The sequence below is a fragment of the Asparagus officinalis genome, chromosome 1 (genome assembly GCF_001876935.1).
Source record: "Asparagus officinalis chromosome 1, Aspof.V1, whole genome shotgun sequence".
NCBI lineage: Eukaryota > Viridiplantae > Streptophyta > Magnoliopsida > Asparagales > Asparagaceae > Asparagus > Asparagus officinalis.
Genome location: NC_033794.1, coordinates 127,080,612 through 127,100,020, shown reverse-complemented (window position 1 = coordinate 127,100,020; position 19,409 = coordinate 127,080,612). Strand labels below are relative to the sequence as shown.

General features: G+C 40.4%; 1 protein-coding gene across 3 annotated transcripts in view; it reads right to left on the bottom strand.

Annotated features, from left to right (window-relative positions):
* The window catches only part of LOC109844440 (serine carboxypeptidase-like 18), a 39,037-nt gene continuing 20,151 nt past the window's right edge, over positions 524-19,409 (bottom strand). The window contains exons 7-13 of one of the 3 annotated variants that reach the window (XM_020413473.1): positions 5,144-5,245; positions 4,282-4,434; positions 3,648-3,719; positions 1,124-1,242; positions 936-1,049; positions 794-839; positions 524-713 (exon numbers count right to left, since the gene is read on the bottom strand). In XM_020413473.1, the coding sequence (XP_020269062.1) occupies positions 630-713; positions 794-839; positions 936-1,049; positions 1,124-1,242; positions 3,648-3,719; positions 4,282-4,434; positions 5,144-5,245 (690 nt within the window). In that variant the 3' untranslated portion in view covers positions 524-629. Of the gene's footprint in view, positions 762-793; positions 840-935; positions 1,050-1,123; positions 1,243-3,647; positions 3,720-4,281; positions 4,435-5,143; positions 5,246-19,409 lie in introns of all 3 variants that reach the window. The other 2 variants (XM_020413491.1, XM_020413483.1) reach the window with 2 other exon arrangements.

The window sequence follows — 19,409 nt, the reverse complement described above, 5'->3', positions numbered from 1 at the left end:
TCGTGGGCCGGGCTGGGTCCAATCCCACATCAGGGATCAGAAAAAGGGCCAGGCCGAACCGGTCCGGCCCACGCCCACCCATAGCTTAGGTGAAGTTATAATTAGTTGTGGGTGAGGAATTGCAATTTGTTGCATCATAGGTGAAGGTCTGATATTGGCTGAGACGTTCTGGTTTGCGGTTTAGAAGCTTGCGTGGGTGCAGAGTAGTTGTTTTGGGAGCTGATATTTTGCTAATTAAATATTTTTTCCAGTCTATTTTTCTAATTAAGTGATAAATTGATCCATTTTAAAATTATGTCTTTTAGAAAAATTCATGATACTTTACTAAAACAAACAAATCTATTTTAGTTTACAATAAGAGAATTTAAAATAATTCACGGAAGATATATTGAAACAGATCATAGAGGTAGATGCCATAGTATATAATTTACTACAGTGAGCAAGCTGCGTGTATTATGCTTAAGTTAGTCAGAAAAAAATTTAACAAAATAAAAAGAAAGGAGATTTTAATTTTATTCCCAATGTTTGTTTCCACACGAGTATTAAGAGTACATAAATTTCATATGGAAGAAATTTAAATTTATAAACGACAGTTACACATTTCTTCATCCATATCATTTGGGAGCATATCATAGAGACCCGTAAGAAATCCAGTTATCAAACATAATCAGGCAATTCTTGGGTTGGTACTCCGGGGCCGTGTGACCAGCATTCTGCATTACCAAAGAGACACGAACTCTTCATAAGAATTCAAATTTAATCTGCAATCGATAAACACAAACTCCTTAATTACCTTTACTGTTGCAAATGTCAAATTATGAGAGTACTTCCTCGTGTATCTGATAAGCAAGGGAAAAAAGGAGAAAAAAAAACAATAGTAGAAGTCATAATTTGAGATCTCAAGTTCATGTGATTGCTAGGGAGAATTTATATACCCAGCAACTTGGCCATCCACATGCCAAGAGCGCCAATCATCGAGAATAGAATAGTTGAGAGATCGAATCCACGCTTGTGTACCCATAAATGGTATAGCCATGTCGTGATCGCCACTGTGCAGATCGAAAGAATGCGGTAAATGGCCATAGATTAAAGTTATTATGCATTATGCAGCCTATAGTTTTACCTGTATACCAATGCTCGGTATCCTTTCATGGTCAGATTGAGATGATATGCTACTGAGCTTTGGACGTTCTGGGTATAAGCAAGGCTATAATTGCACCTAACCCATTCTTTCACAGTTCCCTGCTTCTCATGAAAGTTAGAAATATTTTGTGAAGAAATTAAGTTTATAAATCATTGTATTATTAGGGTTGTGTCTTTGATTCTTTGTATAACTTTATGGGAATTAGATAGGGTTAGAGATTTATCATGATTAGGAGATTGGGTCTCATTATGATTAGGAGTTTGAATCATGTTCTAATTAGGAAGTTAGGCTAGAGATAGGGTTTTGGTTTCCCTATATATATTCTTCTATTGTTGGAGGAAAAACCAAACAGAGGAGAGAGAGTCAATATTCTTGTAATCTAGGGTAAGCAGAGGGCGTAGCCTGATTCAAAAATATTGTGCGAGAGGCGGTGGTTTCGTAGTCTTTGTCCGTGCAAAAGATTACATCATTGGGAGAGGGTTTCGCAGTCTTTGTCCGTTCAAAAGATTGTAAGGAGAGAGTTTTGGAGATAATATGAGAGTAGATTATGTATGTAAGGTTAAGAGATTAAGAGACGAGAGTTAAGTGGTTCCTCTTGTAGTTCTCCCTGATACATAGTGGATTTCTCGTATTGTTGCTCGTGGACGTAGGTCGAAGTTGGTCGACCGAACCACATAAATCTCGGTATTCTTTCTTCTTGATTGTGGTTGTTTTACATCTTGTTGATTGTGGGTTGGCTTCCGAGTTGCGCAGATCGTAGTAGGCGGGGAGACTAAAATTCCTCAACATGTATAAGGTTACAGAGTTAGTTGCAGATACAATGTACTACATGGGGTTTAACTGCTAGCCTAGTTATTACCACTCAACAATTTTGTTAGCACATACAAACCTTGACTGAGATTCCTTTTCGACCTAAGACCTAATTTGGGGATGGGTTTGTCCTACTAGGGCTTCCGGCCAGCTGATGGGATGATGAAGTTGATGGTGAAGATGAAGTGATTGGTTTGGTGAGTGGAGTGCGTAGTGCTGAGAGGATTAGATTGAACAGGATGGTTCAGTAGAGGCTAAGCGGAGATTTTCCCTCCTCCTCCTCCTCCTCCTCCTCCTCCAGCTAATTATCTATTCATTAATGAGGAAGAACGGGAAAATGGGGAAAAACCATGGCAATCTTCTGTGGGTGGTCATGTTTTAGGCTTTGGATGTTAGGTGTACGGCCATGGCGCACTGTGTGGGACAACTTTGGAAGAACATTGCATTGCTGAAGATTATGCTCTCCAAATCTGAGATTTGCTTATTTCAACTTGAAAAAGAAGAAGTAGAGAGAGAGAGAGAGAGTTTTCTTACCGAAGGAGCTTGGTGTTATGGTAGTAGACCTATTTTGTTAAGGCCACGGTTTGATGATCTTAGCGTGGAGAAATCTGATAGCCGAGCTTTCCCTATTTGGATGCAAAACAGCCTAGGTTGAGTTTAAATTTGTGTAGCCGTTTGTGCTTGTCAAAGGTTACTGCTCAACATGAAATATTAGCTTATGCTCCTGTATTGATTGAGGTAACTATGCCAAATGTCTTGATTCTTAGTATATGTTACTAGTCATGGGTTGCAAATGTATAGCTCTCAACATATGTCACTAATCACTGGTTTCTTGGTTCGAACTTTGAATTGCGGGATGGGCATCGGTGAATAAATTTTAGAAAATCACTCTGAAGTTTGGGTTTTCCTCCGATGACCCCCTTAACTTTCAAACTGTCACAAAACCCTCCTTTAAGTATTGGAGCACTTAGGAAACCCCCTTCAACACTCAACATCTTTCGCAGAAATTTTTTTTTTCCTAACGACACTAATCGTGGTTTTCACATGGATGGATTACTTCTGCAGGAGAGACATGTCAAATTTGAAGTGTCACAGAAGAGTGCTTGTGGGCTCTACAATCATGGCGTGGGGGATTTTGATCATTTATTTTTCATTTGTCCATTTGCTGCATTTGTTTGGAAGAAAATAATGGAGTGGTTGCAGATAGAAAGGGATCCCATAGATTGAATGGTTGTATCAATGGAGGAGGCGTAAGTCCTTGAAGGTTGGAATTTCCTTTGTCCTCTTTAGCGGCAACAATGTATCACTTTTGGAAGAGGAACTGTTGAAGTTTTCAACAGATAGCATAATTTCCTTGCATTAGAAGTTGGGATGAATTGTAATTGATCCTCAATTTTGATGTCCTTTTGCTTCTTTGTTTTTAAGCATGGCTTTAATTACTAGGGATGCCTTCGAGAGCGTGTACGCAATTTTCCAGTTGGTTAATAAAAAAAATTTCATCTACCTAAAAAAAGAAAAGAAAAGAAAAGAGAAAATTTTATATATCAATATTCTTTTAAAAGATTATAATAGATGAACGACTTGAAGTTTATAGCAACCTATCAATGTGCATCACATCATGTTAGTTTTCATATATCAGTTGTCTACATAGCCAAATAAACAAATAAGTTCAAAACCATGATTTTTGACGCACCTTCTTGACATGGAGGGCCTCTCTGGTGTTGTAATCATTTGCCCAAAAGTAGGATAGAAAATAAGGATACGTCTGCAAAAAATGTTCTGCCATATTAGTAAATGATGAAGTTGGTGCTAATTGAAAAGAGTATGTGATGTATTTGATAGCAGTTTTGAAAGGTAGCCACCCCGAACTTAGTTCTCTTTCATGTTACCCCCTTGATATCCCAAGATTTTATACCTTGTGTTAGTCTCGTTTGTGACAAAACAAAGCCAAAATATTGAAGTAACTATACCCGTAGAAATTTTTCAGTGGCACCATTGATGTAACCACAACATCAAATATTACACAATCACAAGAATATGAAGTATTATCCACCACAATATAGTGTTTGTTACTAAACAATATCAAAAAAATAGGCAAATGCTCGAAATAGAGGCTAAGAGGTTCCATCAAACCATAGATTTTTCGGATGGAAAATTAGATTGAAAAAGGCATGAGTGGTTATATGTTGATGGAATGTGGTACATAGGGGTGGTTTTTTCTGAAACTCAGGTAATTAAGGATGGTAATGTGAAATGGCGCCAAGTTATGAGTGATTTCCGATAAGCAACCCAATTTAATAATCGTGAAAAAAAGTTATTTCACTTACTCTACACTTCAAATCAGGAAATACTTCTTGCGGTGGGAGGATCTTTGAATGCTTCTCCTGTAAATGCCTACCACCAAACGCTTGTTTTCTTTGAGGATAATCTTTAGGACATTTGGGATCCAAAATAAAGTCTCTGTATAGTTCGACTCTGATCTGCATACATGAGAAATGAATTACTACTTGACAAGACGCAGATTTGACCGTACAAGACGCTCACCGTCTCAAATCTATCAAGCGCTGAGGTGCATATTAAGTTGAGGGGATTAGGATTACTGTAATCCTCTCCTCCACAACATTTCTGTATCACCTGACAAGCAAGATTATATATTAATAAAAAGATGATATACAAAGGACGATACATGTTTTGAGAGTTTGATAGGTGGAATTATGACTACATTTCTCTTTGCATTAGGGGGTGTTTGTTTGCATGCAAGTGAAAGATGAAAGTGAGAAAGTTACTTTCATTTAACGATTTATGTGTTTGTTTGCATGTAAGTGGTTATGAAAGTGGGATACAAGAAAGTTGCCACGTATGATTTAATGCAATTTTAACTTTCCCTAAAAAAGTGGTGAAGTGACATGGAAGTGACAAAAAAAGTAACTAATTTAGTTAAATGATTTTAATTATACTTTCTAATTAATCTTATTTTGCCACGTCATCTTCACATTGTATACTTTCTAATTAATCTTATTTTGCCACGTCATCTTCACATTGTACTTTCGATAATAATTTAATTTTTTAAACAAACATTGTATTTCACTTGCGTGCTAATATGAGATGTAAAAGTCATTTGCAAAAAAAGTAACTTATATATTTTAAATTCACTTTCGAATTGCCAAACACCCCCTTAGTGACAAATACCTCATAGAGTTCATCTGAAATAATGCTCATTGCATGTGCAAATTCGACCCGAGAATTGAAATCAACAGCTTCACCAGTCCTCGGATTGCCAACTAAATAACCCTGAAACCAAACGATAACTGATAACCAAATATGTCCATACTTTTGTTTTAGTTGCTTTGTTATCCAAAATCTAGCTAATCGAGAAATAGATCATGCCTAATAAACTATCAAAAAAGGTCATCTCATGAGAATCTGGCAGAAGTCACTTACGGTATTATTCGATGCTTTCCAAGATTTTTACTCTTTGTCGCTAATTCCATGCATCTACTTTTCTATATTTAAATGAGAATTTAAAGAATACTGTTCATGCTATAGTAAAAACTGTAGCATTAACAGTGAATCAAATCTGGTCCTCTCCCTAGAAGGCATTGTTCGTGCTACCGTAATTTACTGTAGCATAAACTGTAAATCGATTCTATACTTAAAGTTACTATTCATACTACAGTATTTTACTGTATCATAAACACTAAAGCAAATCAAATGTATTAAAACTTGGATCATTTTTTAAGTATACAAGAGTAGATATAATTTCTAAATCAAATATATCAACACTTGGATCTTTATTTAAGTATAGAGTAGTAGATATGAATCTAGTTTTAAATATACAATAATTAAATCAAGGGAAAAATGTGTCCAGGCCCCAAAAACAGAAACTTCATGTGCTGCAGCCCCTCCTAGTTTCCCCCATGTGGTTTAGCCCCTTGAAGTGTGACATTTTGTGCTGCAGCCCCTTTTTAACAATTATTACATGCCAACTAAGCTAAAATCCCCAAAATAACCTTATCCCCTCTTCTCAATCCTTCAAACCCAGTTCTCTCTCTCTCTCTCTCTCTCTCTCTCTCTCTCTCTCTAAACAATGGCTTTTTTAAGCTCGTCGCCCTGGCCCTCGTCCTCCTCGCCGTCGCCACCTCCGCCCAGGCACCCAAGCCTCCCCCGAGTTCGCCTCCCCTCCTCTCCTCCGCCCGACCTCGTCGCGGTAGCTCGTCGTCGCTCCCCGTCTCGCCCTCGACTACGTCGGAGTTCGCCGCTGCGCCTGCCACTTTTAAACCCTATAGTATGATAGGCCGGAGGAGGATGACCAAGAGAAAAGAGTGCATGATGCCCAAGAAAAATGAAAATAAATGGGCTGCAGGCACAAGGCCACTCTTTTTTTTTGGAATTTGATGTGAAGCCACTGCTTGTTAAGAAGATTGTTAGTCAAGATGGCGAAGAGATGCCTGTTGGGTTTGAAATTTTAAGAGGTGATCTTGGTGCTAAAGCTGAGGAAGGAGATGGCGAAGCTTTTTTTGATAAATTTGATGTTGGTATTCTTATTTTTGCTTGCATTTTGTCATGGAGTATTCTCCCTGAAGAAATGTTGAATGCCTTAACTTGCAGGAATTTGATGCTAAAATTTGATGTTGGTATTCTTATCTTCGCTTGGATTTCGTGTTCGTGTTAGTTCTAACTCAGTTCATGTTAGCTCTAAATAGTTAGTTCTAATTTAGAACTAACAAGAACTGAGTTAGAACTAACAGGAACTGAGTTAGAACTAACATAAACCCAGTTAGACCTAACATGAGTTAGAACTAATTGGAAAGCTGGAGTCATGCTCAAGCCGTGAAATCCTTGCCGTGTTGTTAACAACATCGACACGATCACTGAAATCACAATATTCTTTCGATAATTAATTCACTAATCAATGCATAATGCGCATTTGGGAGTTTGCAGCATCTGCAGAAAGCTTTCTTGTGCCATTCCGTAACTATCATAATCCTGTGATTTGTTGTAATTATTTGTTGTTAGGTACTTGTTTGGTTGGCCCACGGTACCCAAATGAGAGAGGCGCACAGAGAGTGGTTAAAATTAGAACTAATGGGGTTAAAATTAGAACTAACTTGTTATAACATAAAACTAACTTAGTATAAAATAGAACTAACTTGGTATAAAATAGAACTAACGTGGTATAAAATAGAACTAACTCTGTAGCATGTTAGTTCTAATCTACACAGTATTAGTTCTATTCTGTAGCGTGTTAGTTCTAATCTGCACAGTGTTAGTTCTATTCTGTAGCATGTTAGTTCTAATCTGCACAGTGTTAGTTCTAATCTGCACAGTGCTAGTTTTATTCTGTAGCGTGTTAGTTCTAATCTGCACAGAGAGTGGTTAAAATTAGAACTAATGGGGTTAAAATTAGAACTAACTTGTTATAACATAAAACTAACTTAGTATAAAATAGAACTAACTTGGTATAAAATAGAACTAACGTGGTATAAAATAGAACTAACGTGGTATAAAATAGAACTAACTCTGTAGCATGTTAGTTCTAATCTACACAGTATTAGTTCTATTCTGTAGCGTGTTAGTTCTAATCTGCACAGTGTTACTTCTAATCTGCACAGTGTTAGTTCTATTCTGTAGCGTGTTAGTTCTAATCTGTAGCGTGTTAGTTCTAATCTGCACAGTGTTAGTTCTATTCTGTAGCGTGTTAGTTCTAATCTGCACAGTGTTAGTTCTATTCTGTAGCATGTTAGTTCTAATCTGCACAGTGTTAGTTCTATTCCTAGCGTGTTAGTTCTAATCTGCACAGTGTTAGTTCTATTCTGTAGCGTGTTATAGTTCTATTTTATACCGCGTTAGTTCTAATGTATACCAAGTTAGTTCTAATTTATACCACGTTAGTTCTATTTTATACTGCGTTAGTTCTAATTTATACCACGTTAGTTCTATTTTATACCACGTTAGTTCTAATTTATACCAAGTTAGTTCTAATTTATACCACACGTTAGTTCTATTTTATACCGCGTTAGTTCTAATTTATACCAAGTTAGTTCTATTTTATACCACGTTAGTTCTAATTTTAACCATATTAGTTCTAATTTATACCACGTTAGTTCTAATTTTAACCATATTAGTTCTAATTTATACAATGATAGTTACGAAATAATTTGATTTGCATATAAGTTGGCTCCATAACCCGTATAATAGGTATCCAAACCGATGGAGCATTATACCAAAAATCGACGCCCAAATCCTGTTGTATCACGGCTGTTCCTCTCTTTGCTCCTTGCAAATCCTTGTCGTGTTGTTAACAACGTCGACACGATCACTGAAATCACCATATTCTTTCGATAATTAATTCACTAATCAATGCATAATGCGCATTTAGGAGTTTGCAACATCTGCAGAAAGCTTTCTTGTGCCATTTCATAACTATCATTGTATAAATTAGAACTAACTTTGTATAAAATAGAACTAATATTGTATAAATTAGAACTAACTTGGTATAAATTAGAACTAACGTGGTATAAATTAGAACTAACGTGGTTAAAATTAGAACTAATTTGTTATAAATTAGAACTAACTTGTTATAAATTAGAACTAATATGGTTAAAATTAGAACTAACGTGGTATAAAATAGAACTAACTTGGTATAAAATAGAACTAACATTGTATAAATTAGAACTAACTTGATATAAATTAGAACTAATGTGGTATAAATTAGAACTAACGTGGTTAAAACTAGAACTAATTTGTTATAAATTAGAACTAACTTGTTATAAATTAGAACTAATATGGTTAAAATTAGAACTAGCGTGGTATAAAATAGAACTAACTTGGTATAAATTGGAACTAACGCGGTATAAAATAGAACTAACGTGGTATAAATTAGAACTAACTTGGTATAAATTAGAACTAACGTGGTATAAAATAGAACTAACGTGATATAAATTAGAACTAACGCAGTATAAAATAGAACTAACGTGGTATAAATTAGAACTAACTTGGCATAAATTAGAACTAACGCGGTATAAAATAGAACTAACACGCTATAGAATAGAACTAACACTGTGCAAATTAGAACTAACACGCTACAGAATAGAACTAACACTGTGTAGATTAGAACTAACACGCTACAGAATAGAACTAACACGCTACAGATTAGAACTAACACGCTACAGAATAGAACTAACATTGTGCAGATTAGAACTAACATGCTACACAGTTAGTTTTATTTTTATACTAAGTTAGTTCTATTTTATACCACGTTAGTTTTATTTTATACCAAGTTAGTTCTATTTTATACTAAGTTAGTTTTATGTTATAACAAGTTAGTTCTAATTTTAACCCCATTAATTCTAATTTTAACCACTCTCCGTGCGCCTCTCTCATTTGGGTACCGTGGGCTCCAACTAAACAAGTACCTAACAATAAATAATTACAACAAATCACAGGATTGTGATAGTTACGGAATGGCACAAGAAAGCTTTCTGCAGATGCTGCAAACTCCCAAATGCGCATTATGCATTGATTAGTGAATTAATTATCAAAAGAATATAGTGAATTCAGTGATCGTGTCGACGTTGTTAACAACACGGCAAGGATTTCACGGCTTGAGCATGACTCCAGCTTTCCAATTAGTTCTAACTCATGTTAGGTCTAACTGGGTTTATGTTAGTTCTAACTCAGTTCCTGTTAGTTCTAACTCAGTTCTTGTTAGTTCTAAATTAGAACTAACTATTTAGAGCTAACATGAATTGAGTTAGAACTAACACGAACACGAAATCCAAGCGAAGATAAGAATACCAACATCAAATTTTAGCATCAAATTCCTGCAAGTTAAGGCATTCAACATTTCTTTAGGGAGAATACTCCATGACAAAATCCAAGTAAAGATAAGAATACCAACATCAAATTTATCAAAAAAAGCTTCGCCATCTCTTTCCTCAGCTCCAGCACCAAGATCACCTCTTAAAATTTTAAACCCAACAGGCATCTCTTCGCCATCTTGACTAACAATCTTCTTAACAAGCAGTGGCTTCTCATTAAATTCCAAAAAAAAAAGAGTGGCTTTGTGCCTGCAGCCTCTTCATTTTCATTTTTCTTGGGCATCATGCACTCTTTTCTCTTGGTCATCATCCTCCGTCCTATCATACTATAGGGTTCAAAAGTGGCATGCACAGCGGCGAACTCCGGCGTAGTCGAGGGTGAGACGGGGAGCGACGGCTGTTTGTTGGAAAATTTGCAGTAAAAAAAAATAAAGGAAAATTGATTTGTATTCCTTTGATCTCGATTACAATTGGATTTCCTGATTACAAAAGAGAGGAGAATGATCTGGATTCTCCCCTTTGTTTAATTCTGGGTTCTTCACGGTGGCGATGAGATGCCTCCCTCGAATGCTCGCGTCGAGTTTGCTTCTCGTTGACGATCCGATGTCTTGTTTCACCGGAATGTAGTCTTCTCCTCACGATTTGACGTTGTGGAGAACTCTGAATGAGTTTGAAACTCTATGAAAGAGTTGATTTAACCGAAAGTCGGTTATAAGCCAAGGATAAAGAAGATCTTGTTGCCGATCTCCAAAGCTCCAGAAATGCTCTAAGGATCCTGTTGACGAGCCAGGAAGTTCCAACAATCTTTTGTTTGTTGGAAAATTTGCAGTAAAAAAAAATAAAGGAAAATTGATTTGTATTCCTTTGATCTCGATTACAATTGGATTTCCTGATTACAAAAGAGAGGAGAATGATCTGGATTCTCCCCTTTGTTTAATTCTGGGTTCTTCACGGTGGCGATGAGATGCCTCCCTCGAATGCTCGCGTCGAGTTTGCTTCTCGTTGACGATACGATATCTTATTTCACTGGAACGTGGTCTTCTCCTCACGATTTGACGTTGTAGAGAACTCTGAACGAGTTTAAAACTCTATGAAAGAGTTGATTTAACCGAAAGTCGGTTATAAGCCAAGGATGAAGAAGATCTTGTTGCCGATCTCTCAAGCTCCAGAAATTCTCTAAGGATCCTGTTGACGAGCCAAGAAGTTCTGCCTCCCTCGAATGCTCGCGTCGAGTTTGCTTCTCGTTGACGATCCGATGTCTTGTTTCACCGGAATGTAGTCTTCTCCTCACGATTTGACGTTGTGGAGAACTCTGAATGAGTTTGAAACTCTATGAAAGAGTTGATTTAACCGAAAGTCGGTTATAAGCCAAGGATAAAGAAGATCTTGTTGCCGATCTCCAAAGCTCTAGAAATGCTCTAAGGATCCTGTTGACGAGCCAGGAAGTTCCAACAGACCGAACTCAAAAGACCCAGCCCTCAATGGTCGATTCAAGCCAAGAAAAATCGAACCCTTAACTCAGTTGAGTTTACTCGCTTTTATAGGGGATTAAGGGGTGTAACCACCTCCTTAATTCGCTCATAAGTGGGGCTAATGCGATGTAACCGCCCCTTAAATCACTCCTGAGTGGAGTTGTGATCCCCTCAAATCATGGAAAACGGTTTTGAAACCGTTCAACTCGTGTTTGAACGAGTCAAACGCAGATCCTGCATTCTGGCGTAACTTCTGCGTTCAAACGCAGTGTCTGGAAGCTCGGACGCAGTGTTTTGTTGGAAGCTGCGTTTGGCAGCTAGCGGTATAGAGCTGCGTTGGGCAGCGATTGGAGCTGCGTTGGGCAGCGATTAGAGCTGCATTGGGCAGCGGTATAGAGCTGCGTTGGGCAGCGATTGGAGCTGCGTTTGAGCTGCGTTTGGCAGCGGATCTGACCTGCGTTTGGAGCTGGATGTGACCTGCGTTTACAGCATTTGAAGGCTGCGTTTACAGCGATTTGGAAGTTGCATTGGCGGCCGAATCTGAGCTGCGTTTGCAACTTTTGGAGCTGCATTTGAGCTGCGTTCGTGGCTATGAACGCGATGCGTCTTGATGCTGGTACGCGGGGAGGACTTCCACGTCTTGATTTGAAGAGACCATTGATTTGTAGTCTCTTTCTGTCGAAGCGTTGCAAAGATCGTCATTTTGTAATCTTTGCTTTATCTCTCTGATATATGAGAGTCGTCAGATTGTAACTCCCGATGTTGATTATGAAGGCTGTTTGATTAGAGCTTCAGATTGTAACTCTCGATGTTGATGGTGAAGGCTGTTAAACTAGAGCTCTCATCGGTTGTCGTGAAGGTCGTCAGATTGTAACCTTCAGCGATCTACGTGAAAGTCTTCAAATTGTAGCCTTCTGGAAGTCGTCAGATTGTAACTTCTATCATCGGTGTTTGATGGGGATCAGCTATCTATTGTGATTTTTAGACAGCCTACAAGAGTCAGTCGATAATTTTATCAAACGACTCTGATCTTAGAGCTGTTGATTCCTTGTGGTAAAGGATTTGTTCTCTGCACTTGCTTCGAAGGCATCTTGGTTGAAGGGATTTGCCACGTAGGACCTGTGTGAAGGTATGCGCCATAATCCTACTTCTGGAATGTGGGGGTGGACCCTGCATTTTGAACTTGAGATGCGGGTCTCACCCTTGCATGTTGAATTTGGAACACGGGTGTGACCTCGGCGTTTTGTCTTAAGACATGGAAGTGGCTTCCGTGCATTTTTGACTAAGTCTTTGAGACTTGTCTTTGGCTCATCTGTTTTAAGTCTCGGCTCACATCCATTAAGCTGATGGACCTGCAAACGTGCATAGGATTTTTGGCAAACCCTCAGCCATCAACGGATTTGATAAGCCTTTACCGACTACCGTTTGAGTCGGGCTAGCATGTGGATTGTCTAAGTCCGTTCCACATGTAACGTTGTGCTAAGAGAATGAACCCTCTTAGACTTGATGCTATGATTTTGAATACATAGACTTTGTCATTTTCACGGGAAACGACTAACCGGCAACGCGTGTTAGGCGTAGGCTTATCTCTAATTAGGGATCGAGATAAAGTCCCCCATGCGTAAAAGGCATGGATTTTGGTGCTACGATGTTGAATACGTAGACTTTGTCGTTATTTCTTCCTGTGTTACTTGAAACACTGAAAGAAAGTTGGAAGCGCCAGAGGTGTAATATTAACTTGGCATGAATTTTCACTTAGAGTGAAATTCAGAAATTTTCTTTATTATCACTAGGATAATTCCAGAAAATATTTAATCCGTTGGGGATTTTATAATGACAACTTGCTATTCTTGTTGAAAAAGGATTAACAAGTTCATTGGGGGGTTTGACTGTTAGAGGTGTGATGTTAACCTAACAGTATTTTTATGGACCTATCGCTCCGTTGATGAGAGTCGATAAGTGGAAAGTGTTGCGATCGGAGCAACTTTGAGGACCTATCGCTCTATTGACGAGAGTCGATAAGTTGATTTTGTCAGAGGTGTTTGATATTAACGTGACAAGAGAATGTTGCGATCGGAGCAACTTTGAGGACTTATCATCCTATTGAAGAAGATTGATAAGTGAATTTTGTCAGAGGTGTGATATTAACGTGACAGGAAGATGTTGCGATCAGGGCAACTTTGAGGACTTATCGCTCTATTGGGGAGAGTCGATAAGTGGATTTTGTCAGAGGTATGATGTTAACATGACAGGAAGGTGTTGCGATTGGAGCAACTTTGTGGACTTATCATCCTATTGACGAGGATTGATAAGTGGATTGTTGTCAGAGGTATATTGTTAACGTGACAGGAATGTGTTGCGATTGGAGCAACTTTGTGGACTTATCATCCTATTGATGAGGATTGATAAGTGGGTTTTGTCAGAGGTTTAGTGTTAACGTGACAGGATTTGTGTTGCGATTGGAGCAACTTTGTGGACTTATCATCCTATTGACGAGGATTGATAAGTGGATTGTCAGAGGTATTCATCCTATTAACGAGGATTGATAAGTGGATTGTTAGATGTTTGGTGTTAACATGACAGAAATTTGTGTTGCGATTGGAGCAACTTTGGAGGCTTATCATCCTATTGACGAGGATTGATAAGTTGAATTTGTCAGAGGTTTAGTGTTAACGTGACAGAATTTGTGTTGCGATTGGAGCAACTTTGTGGACTTATCATCCTTTTGACGAGGATTGATAAGTGGATTGTCAGAGGTGTGATATTAACGTGACAAGAGAATGTTGCGATCAGAGCAACTTTGTGGACTTATCATCCTTTTGACGAGGATTGATAAGTGGATTGTCAGAGGTGTGATATTAACGTGACAAGAGAATGTTGCGATCGGAGCAACTTTGTGAACTTATCATCCTATTGACGAGGATTGATAAGTGGGTTGTCAGAGGTGTGATATTAACGTGACAGGATTGTGTTGCGATAGGAGCAACTTTGTGGACTTATCATCCTATTGTTGTCAGAGGTGTTTGATATTAACGTGACAAGAGAATGTTGCGATCGGAGCAACTTTGTGAACTTATCATCCTATTGACGAGGATTGATAAGTGGGTTGTCAGAGGTGTGATATTAACGTGACAGGATTGTGTTGCGATAGGAGCAACTTTGTGGACTATTTGTGTTGCAATTAGAGCAACTTTGTGGACTTATCATCCTATTGAAGAGGATTGATAAGTGAATTTGTCAGAGGTATGGTGTTAACGTGACAAGAGAATGTGTACTTGTGACTTGCACAAGATTTTAGGAATTAGCGTCTCGCTGGGGAAACTTGCTAGGTGAGTTTATCATCAGAATTGATGAATTTTGATGCTTGTGATTTGAACAAGATTTTGAAGACTTAGCGTCTTGCTGGGGAAGATTGCGATTTGAGCAATTTCGAGGACCTATCATCCTATTGAAGAGAATTGATAAGTTGATGGGGGTGATGATCGTCAGAAGTGTAATGTTAACTTGACGATGTGAAAGATTTGTTACTCTTAATCCTGTGGATTCCAAGTAACCAACCCCCAGTCTTGATTAAGACTTAGCAGGGGAATAAAAAGAGGTAGACAAGGCACATCACCTAGTGAGGCACTATCCATGAAGTCGGAATAGAGGCACATCACCTGGTAGGCCATTATCTGGTAAGTTTGACTATCAGAGGTAACTGTTAACGTGATAGTTTTGTGGACCCGCCATCCTACTTAAAGAGGATTGGTAGGGGAATTTGGAGAAAACTTGACTATCAGAGGTAACTGTTAACGTGATAGTTTTGATGGACCCGCCATCCTATTGAGGAGGATTGGTGAGGGAATTTGGAGAAACTAGACTATCAGAGGTGACGGTTAACGTGGTAGTTTTGGTGGACCCGCCATCCTACTTGAAGAGGATTAGTGGGGGAATTTGGAGGAAACTAGACTATCAGAGGTAACTGTTAACGTGATAGTTTTGATGGACCCGCCATCCTATTAAGGAGGATTGGTGAGGGAATTTGGAGAAACTAGACTATCAGAGGTAACGGTTAACGTGATAGTCCTTTTGTTAGACTTCGTGGTTGACGGAGGTGTTCTATTGAACATGACAACTCAGAAAATTTATTACTTATAATCCAATGGACTACAAATAAACCAACCCCCAGTCTTGAACAAGTGCAGGGGGAAAAGGGTAGACATGGAACATCGCCTAATGGGCCACTATCTAATGAGGTTGACTATCATAGGTAATTGTTAACGTGATAGTTGTTAGACCTGCCATCCTACTGAAGAGGATTAGCTTCAATAGTCGTGGTATCTTCTTCTGACTGAGAAGATTGGGCTTGGTCTGATTGTTCAGGTGAAGGGGTCCGATTGCTCAGGCTGATCTTGCCTACTTTGTTCTTCAGCTTTGATCCTGGCAATAATCTTTTGAGCCTGTTCGCCTTGAGAGATTAGTTGTCTCCAAGAACGACATTCTGCAACTCCGATTCGGGCTAGGAGGTTGGTCTGCAAGTTGTGCCGACAGGTCTCTACTAAGGTAGACTGTGTCATACCTGACGAACACCGGAGAGCCATGGTTCGAAACCTCTTGACGAAGGCTTTGACGGACTCCCTCTTCTTCTGCTTAGTGGCAAGAAGGGTATGGATGGAGACTTCTGTATTCTCTTCAAAGAATCTAGATCTGCCCACTTTTGGATACATCCGGCAGGCAGTTTTCTGAACCATCCAAAGGCAACTCCCTTGAGGGTGCCAATGAATAATCGAGCCAGTATGGCGTCGTTTGATATCACATTTCCAGTCTGTGACTTGAAATGATAGATATGTTGGTTCGGTGATCCCGTGCCGTCAGAAGTTTGTAGCGTCGGGACTTCGAATTTTGGAGGATAAGGGGCTGCATCCCATTCGGCAGGATAGGGTCTGACAACTCCCTCGTCTTGGAGCTCGCTTCTGTTGGCCATGGCATTGAGGCGGGCTACTTTGTTCTTCAGCTTTGATCCTGGCAATAATCTTCTGAGCCTGTTCGCCTTGAGAGATCAGTTGTCTCCAGTAACGGCATTCTGCAACCTCTATTCGAGCTAGGATGTTGGTCTGCAGGTTGTGTCGACAGGTCTCTACTAAGGTAGACTGTGTCATACCTGACGAACACCGGAGAGCCATGGTTCGGAACCTTTTAACGAAGGCTTTGACGGACTCCCTTTTCTTCTGCTTAGTAGCGAGAAGGGTATGGATGAAGACTTCTGTATCCTTTTCAAAAAATCTTGACAGGAAGAGTCTCTCTAAATCTGCCCACCTTTGGATACATCCGGCAGGTAGTTTCCTGAACCATTCAAAGGCAACTCCCTTAAGGGTGCCAATGAACAATCGAGCCAGTATGGCATCGTTTGATATTACATTCCCAGTCTGTGACTTGAAATGATAGATATGTTGATTCGGTGATCCCGTGCTGTCAAAAGTTTGTAGCGTCGGGACTTCAAATTTTGGAGGATAAGGGGCTGCGTCCCATTCGGCAGGGTAGGGCCTGACAACTCCCTCATCTTGGAGCTCGCTTCTGTTAGCAATGACATTGAGGCGGGCTTCCAATTCCTCGATTTTAGCCGACTGAGGATTTTGCTCATACTCCGTCTCTCTTCCTTCATCAGAGGAAGATTCCAGGTTGTGGGCTTCTTGGTCAGAAGCCGTGTCATCAACCATTTTTCCCTTCCCTTTGCTTGTGTGAGGTCGGGACGAAGACGTTCTTTCCCTTCGGGAAGATTCTTGCCTGAGTGGCGAATCTGTCTTCTGAGATTTGGCCTTGTCTGCGACGAGTTGAGTCAACAGGGCCAGGAGTTCATTGATGGCCTCTTGCTGAGATTTGAGCATGGCCTCCTGCTCATCAAGTCTCTTCGCGAGATCTTCATGGTTTCCCGTCATATAAGCGTAGCTCTCATGTTCAACAAAAGAGCTTGATGACTGGGACTCTGCAATGGCTGAGTGTTCATCATTGGAATTGGTTCCCCTGGCTAAACTCCGATAGTTGACAGGGGGAATGGCTCCTGTTCGCGTCCGAGTATGTTGATAAACTCCATCAGACTTATTCAGGAAGTCTTTCAAGCCAGGAGACTGATCGTTCTCTGACTCATCGGAACTAGGAACTGATGATCTCCCTCTGCCGATCATGTTAGAAGTGACTCTAAGGTATTCATCCTCAGAAGTATTCTTCTTATGTGAACGCCGTCGTTGGTTGGGTAAAGCAACGTTCGTAAATTGGTTGAACACCAGCAGTTGGGATTGGTCGAACACCAATAGTTTGGCCACATATGAGCAGCATTGATATTCCGAGAGGACCGTAGGAATGACTTGTTGCATCGGTCTTTCTCTCGATATGAACTCACTCAAATCTATTGTGAAGATTCGAGGAGAATTGCTCACTGATCGTGAGGTTTGAATTGGAACCCCCAGTCTATGATTGGACATGACTGGCTCTTGGTGAACATGGATCTGGTTGAGATACTTTGAATCCATGGACTTTTTATATCCGCCCCTCAACCAAGTCGCGCTACGCAGAGTATTCGGGGTCTCGCTGCCCGGTCAGCCGAGCCGGGGGTCCAGGGGGCGGTGCTCCACGATATATACCAGGCTCTGTATTGGATTTCGTCAACTGAACGCATGCCTGAGCTTCAGGTTTTGCTGATGAAACGCAGCTTTGAGAGTTGCGTTTATTTTGTGGAACGCACCCCTGAGGGTTGCGTTCATTTTGTGGAATGCGCCCCTGAGGGTTGCGTTCAGTCTTCTTCACACAGAGCCCATGTTTGGGCTCATAGACGCGAGACTTGCATTCTGAAACAGAAATGCAGAGCGCATGGTTGCGTTTAGGCTTACGAACGCGAGGCTTGCGTTGGTTGGAGGATCGATTTTCTCAAAGTTGTACTTGTCGTCGAGATCTTCTTCTTCGTCGAGCGGCGTTCTTGTTGGCCTGTTTTAAGGTCTCTGCAGCGATGTCGTCGACAGAGTTGGTCGCTGTTATGGGCCTTTCGTGACCCGAGAAACGTCGCTTTGGCATGAACGCAGAGCCTTCAACTCGGTGGACGAGTTTGGCCGAAGCTGAGCCCACTCCTTCGGAGGAGGGGCTGTTCGAGCATTCTTGGTTGAAGGAGAAGGCTTCCTTCAGCATAGGAGCAACAATTGGAGCTTTAGTCTCCTTGGAGACTTTGTGGATCTTGCGCATAGCCTTGGGGCTAAGGGATCCGGATGAGAGAGCCTCCTCAAACTTGGCTTGATCAAACTCAACCATGAGAGTTTCGACGGTTGTTCCAGTGAGATGAACGTCGGATTGCGCCACCACTTCTTCGTCAGAGAAGCTTGTCCCCAGCAGAGTCGCCATCTTTTATTTGTGGAAAATTTGTAGTAAAAAGAAGTTACAATTGGATTTTCTGATTACAAAAGAGAGGAGAATGATCTGGATTCTCCCCTTTGTTTAATTCTGGGTTCTTCACGGTGGCGATGAGATGCCTCCCTCGAATGCTCGCGTCGAGTTTGCTTCTCGTTGACGATCCGATGTCTTGTTTCACCGGAATGTAGTCTTCTCCTCACGATTTGACGTTGTGGAGAACTCTGAACGAGTTTAAAACTCTATGAAAGAGTTGATTTAACCGAAAGTCGGTTATAAGCCAAGGATGAAGAAGATCTTGTTGCCGATCTCCAAAGCTCCAACCGAAGGATGAAGGATCCTCTTTTCGCTGCCAAGAAGTTCCAACAGACCGAACCTGAACTGAATTGATTTTTAGTTATTTATAGGGGATTAAGGGGTGTAACCACCTCCTTAATTCGCTCCTAAGTGGGGCTAATGGGATGTAACCGCCCCTTAAATCACTCCTGAGTGGAGTTGTGATCCCCTCAGATCGTGGGAAACAGTTTTGAAACTGTTCAGCTCGTGTTTGAACGAGTCAAACGCAGGCCCGCGTTCTGGCATGAATTATGTGTCCAAACGCAGTGTCTAGAAGCTTGAACGCAGTGACTGGAAGCTGCGTTTGCAGCGGATGAAAGCTGCATTTGGCAGCAGTATAGAACTACGTTCGAAGTCAGCTGGAGCTGCGTCTGGCAGCGGTTGAAGCTGCGTTCAGAGGCTGATTTGAGTTGCGTTCAGAGCTGTGCTTGGCAGCGATTGGAGCTGCGTTTG